Source organism: Telmatherina bonti (assembly GCF_933228915.1).
Source record: "Telmatherina bonti genome assembly, chromosome: 15".
Lineage (NCBI taxonomy): Eukaryota > Metazoa > Chordata > Actinopteri > Atheriniformes > Telmatherinidae > Telmatherina > Telmatherina bonti.
This window is the reverse complement of record NC_136613.1, coordinates 9961589-9972100: the sequence shown is the minus strand read 5'-3', so window position 1 is coordinate 9972100 and position 10512 is coordinate 9961589. Positions and strand designations below refer to the sequence as shown.

Genomic DNA, 10512 nt, shown 5'->3' with positions numbered 1-10512 from the left:
TTCTGGAGTAAATGAGAAGTGAATGGAGCGAATAGCTGCCAGGGAGCTTTAGTTGGTGCTTAACAGCTCTCAGCTGCTCTGTTTAGCCCCCCCAGATTGGTGGATGGAGTAAATCCTAGCTCTGTGTTAGTGCTGAAACTCTGGAGCAAAACTTCAGCGTTTTACTGGGAAAACAAAAGCCATGAAGGCAAGACTCCATATAAAATCCAAATAAGCCCACAAACAAAACTGGGCTGAAGCCCCAATTTAAGTCTGAATGTATCCACAACAAACCTCTCCTTGTCCTTTTTCTGTTTTTTTTTCTGCTCATCACAGCCATCGCATTCATCTATGGCTGAGGTTCCCTTTTCTTTCTGTTCTTTTCTTTTTTTTTTTCCACCCAGACTGGGATTGCAGTGAGTTTGGTTGGAGGCTTTGACTGGTGGTGAATCCATGACCTCGTTTGTGTTCAATGGCTGTTTGTTTAAAGTGCTGGACTCTGGCCTGGCTGCCTTGTGGTTTGTGAGGGTGGCAAGTTTTAATCCTGTGTGTGCTTGTGTATGAGTTTTAAATAGAAAGCAGGAGTGACAAATGAAATAAGGAGATGTTGGAGCAAGAGAGAGAAAATCAATAATCAGCTTAACGGTTGCACCATAAATACTCTTATGTTATGTACATATTGAAAAGCACCCAGCGGAGCTTTTAATTAAATTCAGTGACTTAGATTTTTCCTCAGGATCAGCTAAAATGAGTTTTTTAGGTTAAAACTGATGATTTACATCATGATGATCCCTGCAGTTTTACTGCTTTTGACCCTGCAAACACAGAAATGTAATCCTGCAAAAACAGGTCAACCCTTCGTGTTAATATGATTCAGAGCTTAATTATATATAATTTGGTGGAAAAAAGAGGAACATGCAGTGAATGGTGACTTTGTCTCTTCATCACAGAGTGTTAAGAGAGTTCATTGAGCTGAAGGACAAACATGTCTTTAGTGGACCATAGAGGCAAAACACTGCAGGAAAACATGTGAATGATAAATTAAATTTCAGATAATGTTAATTCTTTAATGAAAGCATAACTAAACAGACATGTAGAAGTTTTTTTTTAGTATTTATCTATGGGATGTTGGAAAAAATCAAGCTATATTAAATATGAACGCTTTATTTACATTTATAGATAAAATTACAGAAAATTTAATTAAAAATAAATATTCTTAATCATGGATGTTTTTGTTTTTTTAATTTTTTTTTTTTTACTGATATCTGATTTGCCAATTTTGCTCAGCTCTTAATTTCTTATGTAGACATCAACTGGTAGTGATATTTATGCAGCAAGCAGAGTCAAAAAACAAAACAAAACAAACAAAAAAATTAAAATCTGTAAAACCATACATGACAATTCTTATATTTTGTCATTTTGAGTTAGAGGAGACTCAGCTGAAGAGCTGGATATATAATATATATATATATATATATATATATATATATATATATATATATATATATATATATATATATATATATATATATATATATATATATATATATATATAATTATAATATGTGGACATTGTTTAGATGTTGTGTCATCCAAAAAGTAAAAACCAATACCAATAATTTACAATATTGCATTTTAACGGCAATATCAGCTAATTATATGGACAATAATGTCGGACATCTGTAGTCTTAATGTAAGATAAACTTCCCAGACTGATTATTAAAGATTAATCTGTCACAAAATACTCTACAAACTATTGACTTGTGGTTATCATACATATTTGCACATATGATTGACTATATAGATAGAAGTGACTATTAATGGGTTAAGTACATTTAGAAATGATGTTCAGGACACTTGTTTTTAAATTTTTTATTTTGTTTATTCTAATGATACCAGCCTTCTCAAAATATTACTTCTGGTCAGTTTATTAGGTACACCTTGCTAGTACCCCTTTCTTTCAGAACTGCTTTTATGCTTCATGTCACGGATTCAGCAAAGTGTTATGATCCTTCCTCACAGATTTAGTTCCATATTGACACAAAGGCATCACCACACCAGCTGCCGATTGGTCAGCTGTAAATCCATGATGAGAATTTATTCTGATCCTACCATGTGAATGTGGAGCTGAAATGGAGACTTGGCAGACCAGCAACGTTTCTCCATCTTCCATTGTCCAGTTCTGGTGATTCTGTGTGAATTGTAGCCTCAGTTTCCTGTTCTTAGCTGACAGGAGTGGCGCACCGGTGTGGTCTTCTGCTGCAGGAGACCATATGCTTCAAGATTATACATAATGCGCTTTCAGAGATAATATGCAAATCTTGGCTGTAACCTCAACAAAACATTTTCATCTAGACAACAGATGCTCACCAGATATTTTCTTTTATTTTTGGACCGTTCTCTGAAACCCATGGAGATAGTTGTGGGTGAAAATCCCTGTAGATCCCAACAACCATGCTGCATTCAAAGTGACTTTAATCTCCTTTCTTCTCCAGCTGATGCTCAGTATGAATCCATCATCACCATGTCTAAATGATCAGATGCTTAAGTTGCTATGTATTTAAAGAACTGACCGACCTGGCTCACCCAATAAAGTGGCCAGTGAGTGTATGGAAATTGCACATGCAACTGGAGGTTTCATGGTGGCATTCACTATAATTTGATCTCATTCAACTGTAATGTCTGTCTGATGAGTGCACAGAAAGTTTTGCAAAAGAAAAAGTGACAATGAAGTGTTTCCCATCAGTTTTATTAGTATGCACAGCACTAGCAAAAAGGGGAGATAAACCTGGGCTTTTAAACATTTAACAAGTCTCAACTTCCACTTTGTCAAGCAGATAATGTTACTGCTGACACTTGCTTGATTGTCAATCAGCTCTCACTGAAGCTTAGGTAAATATCTATAAAACAGAAATAGCAAACTATAAATATGCAACTTATTTGCAGTTAAAACTGCCTCATCAGTGCGGGAATCCTTCACTTTATTAACTCGAAGTCCTAACAACGCAAAAAATCTACATAAAAATTCTTCATATGTGCCTTTAATTAATATTTCTGAGTAACTTCATTACATTTACTGCTTTCTGCTATGGCATGGCAGCTGCACATGCACAGAAACATATTTATACCAAGCTGGTGTTGTTTCTGGTTTAGTTAAATGATTTGGACATTATTCTTTCCCTCTCCTTTGGCAACTGTGAGGCGAGCCATTCAGTGGTGCGTTTGCGTGCTTCCTCCCAGCTGTACCTAGGGACATATCCCAGGTCCTTCTTTGCTCTCTGATAGGAGAAGGTGAATGTTGTGTTCAACATGGTGAGAAGCTGGCGGCTGAGTGGAGGGTTGATGCGAATGAAAGGCCGCAGCATCATGCACAGTGTCTCCAAAAAGAAGCAGAATATGTAGAAAAAGCGGAGCGGCACCCGGAGTTTCTCCTGGATGCTGAAGCCCAGGGGAGACATCACGACGTGGTTGAAGTCTGAATAACTCACAGGTGGCGTGTCATCGGAGATGAAGTAAAACTTGCCTCCGACAGTGTTTCTCTTCTGTGGATCGTTGAGGCTGCGGGCTGCTTGGAGGTGAGCGAAGGCCACATTGCCCACGTAGACAGGATTGACAAGAGCCTCTTTTTCAGACATGCGCAACAGAACATCCCTGCTTCGTATCCCGTCTCCCATGTGACCCAGCAGGAAGCGGCAACCCTCCCCGTAGATGTACATAGGCCTAAGGGCGCATGTTGCCAGTCGGGCTCCATTTTGGAGCACCTCGCCGTTAGCCAGCAAGGTTCTTTCCTCTGCTTCCTTTTTGGTCTTGCTGTAGTTGAACTTAAGACGACTGTGATAGACTGTGTCCTCGTTGCCCTTAATTATAGGATCTCCCCTGGAGTTTGGTCCCATCACTTCCACGGTGCTGGTGTAGATGAAAATTGACACATTTTCTTGGATGCATGCCTCCAGAAGCAGCTGCGTTCCTGCAAAGTCAAGATGCTCAAAAGTTCAGATAAGCTAATCATCAGATTGACTAAATTGATCTTATTTCAGCGGAGGACAGGCTTCTTTTTATGAAACAAGTAGATGTTTACACACTCTTTCCTTGAATTGGACAGTTCATGCATTCTTTCTGTAGCTCAGATAGAAGAGTTAACCAACTGGAAGGTCAGTGGATCAAACGGCTCTTGGCAAGACACTGAACCCCACATTTCCTCTCGGCGTGTTTATCGGGTATGAATGCGTGTGATACATCACAACAATAGAAGTGCTGTTTGCATCTATCTTTGACTAGCTTAATGTGGCATGAAATGATTCTACTATACAAGTACAGTCTACTTACCGTCTTTCATTCATTTAGAAGCATTTGACCGAACAGTGCTGCAAATAGTTTTTTTTTTTTTCTAACTTTGTGCTTTGTAGAGTGAATGCAACAGACAGTGACATACCACATCCAAGTTCAAATTAAACTGAAGCATTGAAAGGATTTGGCTTCACATGAACTGCATTTAAAAGATTTTTATGTGAGGTGAAGTGTAAACCAAAGTTTTGAACCATGCAAAGTGTCAAAGAAATGCACCTAATGTTTTAAAGTCATAAAGCAATTTAGACACATAGAAGAGTTCATTTTAGTGGAAGCAATCAAAACACTTTAAACTATGTGCTGAGGAAAGTAAGACTGTCCAAAGTTGGTTTGGAGGGCTTCTCCCCTGCAGCTTTTAGATGTTTTACTGCTTCAGCACATCTCATTTAATTTGAATTAACCCTATAAAGCCAAACATATAATGTTTGATGTATATACAGCTTCAGAGGCCTTTTGAATCACTTTATGGTAGAAACTTTGCTCAAAAACCCTGTTTAACACAATCTGCTACTTGTTTTCTGTCCCTGTGATGGATAATTTTGGTAATAAATGATAAAAATCCCCCTGCAAATAAAGACTTCAGAATAGACTTTTACCATCAGCTTTTCTCAGTTTGGGCTTTAAAGGGGATATTGCACGAAAAAAAAACAAAAAAAACACTTTTCTAAGTGCTTAGAGTTGTCTTGTGTGGCATTATAAGTCATAAACAACAAAAAAAAAACAAAAAACAAAAAAAAAACTATTAAAAAAACAACCTCTGGAATAATTAGTTTTTAGCAGACTTTGAAATTAAGCGTCTAAACAACTCGTTTTAAAATCTCCATTTTTGTGATGTCATAAACTATTAAGCTCCTCCCCCTCCTGGTCTTCAACACCACCCATGTGTGCGGTTTGCTCGCCTCGCCGATCTACAGCCAGTCTTCAGCCGGTCTTCAGCCGGTCTACAGCCGGTCTACAGCCGGTCTACAGCCGGTCTACAGCAGGTCTACAGCCGGTCTACAACCGGTCTACAGCCGGTCTACAGCCGGTCTACAGCCGGTCTACAACCGGTCTACAGCCGGTCTACAGCCCGACAGGAAGCAGTAGGAGTTTTGACCAGCCGGATGCAAGGAGCTTCTCTACACAAACTTCCAGAATCAGAGGAAGAAGGAGCTGCCTGGAACAAATCGTCACCTGAGCAGTGCTGTTTGGGGGGGGGGGGGGGGGGGGGGGGGGGGGTTCGAGAGAAGCAGCTGCACTCAAACTATGGACTGCATTTACCAAAGCAGGGCTCCAAAGTATAATGGATATATCCGAGAAATGTTTCATGTTGGGAATAAGGTGCATTCAATTTCCCCTTTTAAAGTGTTAATCTCCTCAACACCTTACAAGTCAAGTTCAACCCAATAAACCATTAATCTGCTTCATGTGTGTTGAAGCAGGAAACATCTAAAATCTGCAGCCCCTGAAGACAGATATTGGACAGCTATGGTATTAAACCATCATACATGCACAATTTCTTGATACAATGTCATTAAATTACATTTAGGTGAATGAAAGCAGAAGCCTTACCTTCAACATTCACCCCGTATATCTCACTGTACTCCACTGAATCAGTGACATCAATGATGGATGCAATGTGGAACACCACTGATGCACCTTGGCAGGCTTTTCTCAGGAAATCAGCGTCCCGGATGTCCCCCTCACACGCAGTCAGTTTGGTCTTGCCTCTACAATCTGTCACACAATGAATCAAAGGTAATATTTAACTTATCAAGCAGAGATCTGAAAAGCAAAGTTGTCACAGACTTGCTCAGATCTGTGAGAGGGGTTGAAAAGAGTCTGGAAGCCTTAGATGTGAGTATGGTCCAGAAGGGGTTTGCAAAACCCACCGTATTGTTTCAGTGGTCACAAACGTTCCATAAACCTTTGACCATTTCTCACATTTTCACGTACTTTTTAGTCAGCATCACTCGTACATGAAATGCTTTGATCTAAAAGATCTGGCACAATATTGTACATATAACCTGCTCTTAAATGAGAGATAATCACCTTCTTTGTGACTTTTCTGGGACACAAGTGTTTTCAAAACTAACTTTGGTCACGCCAACACTGCGTTGTGCAATTGTTGAAAACAGCAAAGGGAAGTTGATTATTTTTCACAAAGTAATGGCAGTCAACAGACATCTCCTGTCTTTTCCTCAGAGTCTGCAGTTTACAATACAGGGTATAGGCCCATCAGAAAAGGGGAAGGAACAGCCACATGTACGTTGATCAAACTCTACTCTTTTTCTGACATCACACGCTCTCTCTCTCTCTCTCTCTCTCTCATTCATGTTAAGTGAATGTGCAACGCTTTCCTGAAGATTTCATCAATATCCCTCCACAACTTTTTCAGTTTTGGTTCCTCTGTCTATAGAACATGCATTTCAAACAAGTCATTTTAATCAACGGGCCTAAAATTTATCCCTTGTAATTTTGGGATGTTAAATGGCCAGATATGTCATGTTGTCTTTTTTTTTCTTTCTCTTATATGTATACTATTTTATGATATATTTTTTCATTAACCTTGTGTCTTTTTTACTGCACTAACACCTTGAAAAGCCTATGGATGTGAGTTTCATATGCTAGAAATCAAACTTGACAATTATGATACAAACGATTTCACATGGAGTGAATATTTACAAATGTTACGATGCAATAATGCTGACAAAGTTCTGCTTGCAATCCTGCAGGAAAACAACGATGTGACAAAACATTGAATAGTATTTTTAAACCTCTACCTCTCTCTGGTTGCATTGCAACAACACTGAATTATAAAGGTAAAGGCAAAGCAACATTAGTCCCCTTTCAGTTTTGCATGAGTATCTGCCTCATTTACAAAACAACGGTGTCCGTTCACAGCTGTGTTATGTTCGCCTATTAGCTCAGAACTAATTTAGCCACTTGGCAGCCATTTGGCATGGAAGTTTGAAAAGCCAAATGGCTGGACTGTAGTACTTCTAGTCTTAAACTAATTCAGGAACTGAGACATGTTTGAATTCATTGCTGTAAAACAAAAAGAGTTTTATTTCCCACTGATGTGCATAACCTCCTTTAAAAAAAAAAAAACCCAAAACGTTAAAAATGCTTGAAACTGAATACATGAGGGCAGAAATATGCACATAAATCATTTTTGTCTGATTTTTTTTAAAACCGATGAAATCTCAGTCATTAAATTTTATGCTTTTGCACAAATATTATGTCCGTTACTGGCAACCTGTCCAGGGTGTACCCTGCCTTTTGCCAAATCATTGCTGCCATTGGCTCCAGCTTCCCTACAACCCTGATACGGACTAAGCGGTTAAGATGATGGATGGATGATATCCACTCTCACCCTTGGTCATGAACAGATATATGCATGTCCTAAATGGATCATAAAATCATGGTTTGCTCTAAAACTAAACAGACCAGACACCAGAAGAAACGAGAAAAAAGATCTTCGTTTGTAAAGGTCTAGTTTGGGGTCTTCATGCTGGAATCACAAAGCAATAAAATCCGAAGTGGAAAAATGTGTCAGCTCACAAACGGGCATCATTAGCAGAACGACGAACCCCCTTCCTGTCAGAGGGCGACATATTAATGGTGCCATCCCGGAGGTGTTTATTACTTGTACATTTTGCACAAATACCATCACACATGCTGATTTTTCAACAATGCGCCAAGAACAAGTTAGATATTCTGTTTTCTCTTTAGCCAAAAGGAAGCAGCAACCAAAAATAATTTCATCATGTGAAACCTCAGGATTGATTTTCATTTGGGGGTTTTGCTTTTATGAATGTGATTGAAGTTGATTCGGTGCTGCCTGAAGGCTATTTGGTTTAAACTCTAAACTTTGTTTCATATTTTCCACATTAGATTAATGATATAATACAAGTAATAAAATCCCCAAATTCTTTGCGGTTTTGGAAAGGTTGTGTTTTGTATTGTTAAATTTTCTGTTTCTACGCCCTTTTTCCTTCTGAATCCAACTAAATCTCTGTTTCTAGAATTGCTGCATTGCAACCTTTACTTGAAAATATGATTAAAATAATTTTGCAAACCACTACAACTGCTTTGAGTTGGCATTTCACACACTGGAAACATGTTCGTTTGAATTAAAAATGTCCATATCTCCTTTCTTCTCTAATATGACAAATATTTTTGCATCTTATCTAATGCGCGTGCAGCTGCTCTCATTTATTACCTTCTTATTATAGTTAAAGCATCTTGGAGCTGGAAGTCTTGAGGAAGATTAATTCCCAGTTGAGTACGAATTAGATGGAAATAGGATTAAATGCAATGATGTTTTATGAATACTACTATAGAAACACATAAGAGCCTCAGTTAGATGAACTTTCCTTTCTTTAAAAAGTGAAATTTAATCTCTAAATAAATGTTTTTATAAAAAAGATTCATTATTATGCACCCAGTGCTGCTGTTTTAACACAATTCAATTCAATTTAGAAAATTTGAAAAGGAATTTTTATGAATAATTTTTACCCTCCAGACTCTGTAAAACTTGCAGCTGTATGTTTTTGTCCAGCAGTCGGATCTCGGCCGTTTTCTCTTCCTCCAGCAGCAGCCTCACCAGCCTCTTTCCCAGGAATCCACAGGCTCCCGTCACCACACACACTTCTCCCTCCAGAGACATTGCAGGTTAAAACTGTCTTGCTTTTAAAAACAAGCCAAAAAAAAAAAAGAAAAAAAAGAAGCTTTTCTTCTTTCTGCCTCTTGAGAAGACTCCTCAGAACAAGTGTTTGGAAATGAAACAGAATGCAAGAGTACAAATTTGGATTTCTTGGGAGATTTCTGTCAGTGGAAGAGTGGCAGCACCATCTGCCCTCTCATCCTCAACCACCCCACTTTTTGTAAGCTCAGAAAAGTTATTGGAGAAAAAAAAAAAAAAAGTCATTATTTGCTCCAAGGCAGTGTGGGAAAAAAGGGGCTGGGCTCCGATACTTCACGGTGGAATGCTCTCTGGTTCTGAACAAAACGAGGGCTGGAACAAACTTACACAAAAATGTTTGACATCAGCTCGATCAAGTGATGGGTGGATCGTCAAATCAATGGCAGTGAAAACTTCCTAAACTACTCATATCCTTTTATAAGTTCTAGCTGAAAAATAACTAAAAGCAAAACAAGAATGGCAAATGAAAGTGTTTCTTAGCATCCTGCCTAAATAAAAGTACTACTCTTGATTTAACCCTTTCATGCACAGTGGTCACAATAGTGGACACCTATTTATAAGCTTTTTTCTTGCATATTCAGCAGTGAGGATGGTATATTGTTAAAAATACCACTTCAATAGTGTGTATGGTAGTGAGCCATCTAATACATTACCACTCACTGAAGAAGAAATAAATATGATATGACTGAAAAAAAAGTTAAAAAAAAAAAAAAAAAAAAATTAAATGTATGCATAAAAGGGTTAATATGATTTTTAGTAATTTTTTTTCCTTAGACTGTATTTATGTAGAATTCTACAATTTCCTTTGTACATTTCCATTATTTTTTGGTGAATAATTCACCTGCAGTGCAACATAGTGATAAATATACTCAGATTGCAGATTCTTCATGCTTTAATAGTATTTTGAACCTTCAGAAAAGTTTTATTCCATATTTTCTAACTAGTGTCTAACTAGTAAAAAACAATTTGGGTTTAAGCTTTCTATCACCATTAGACATTGCCACTATCTACTACTACACATTACATTAGCATTTTTGTTCATGTCACATGCTGAGTCTTTCTTTCTAAAAGAAAAAGACATTTTCTTTCTTTGACTGGCTGCTGTTAACACATTTCTTTTGCTGAAAAGAGTTCTTCTCAGTGTACGAACTCTCGAGTCTCTTTTCAGCTGCACAAAATTGATTAAACTCATAAAGACCTCTTTGTATATTCTTTAAGCATCCTTAAGCAGAAGAATGGAGAATATCTTTGCTTCGAAGAGTAACGGAGCTTCTCCACTGATTCAGACCACTCTGCTAGTTTTTACGGCTTTGTTTAGAAATCCAGAGGAAACCATTTACGGGGATCCTTGAAGGTGGAAAGAAGAGCCGATCAAATCTGTCCTCCAGGATATAAGTGAGGTATTTTCTTCCTCCCCACTCCTACAGGAGGTCCAAGGCTACATCAGCCAAATAAAACAAAACCGGACATTTCAAGGTAACATCTGTCTGCTAAATGGT

The 10512-nt window shown here is 38.1% G+C and overlaps 1 protein-coding gene across 1 annotated transcript; it reads right to left on the bottom strand.

The window, feature by feature from the left end:
• Window positions 1-3128: 3128 nt before the first annotated feature.
• hsd3b1 (hydroxy-delta-5-steroid dehydrogenase, 3 beta- and steroid delta-isomerase 1) lies at window positions 3129-8977 on the bottom strand (the record flags this gene model as incomplete). Its single annotated transcript, XM_079254339.1, has 3 exons — window positions 3129-3946; window positions 5878-6042; window positions 8827-8977. The coding sequence occupies 3 exons, from the start codon at window positions 8975-8977 to the stop codon at window positions 3129-3131; spliced, it is 1134 nt and encodes a 377-aa protein (XP_079110465.1).
• Between the last annotated feature and the right edge of the window lie 1535 nt (window positions 8978-10512).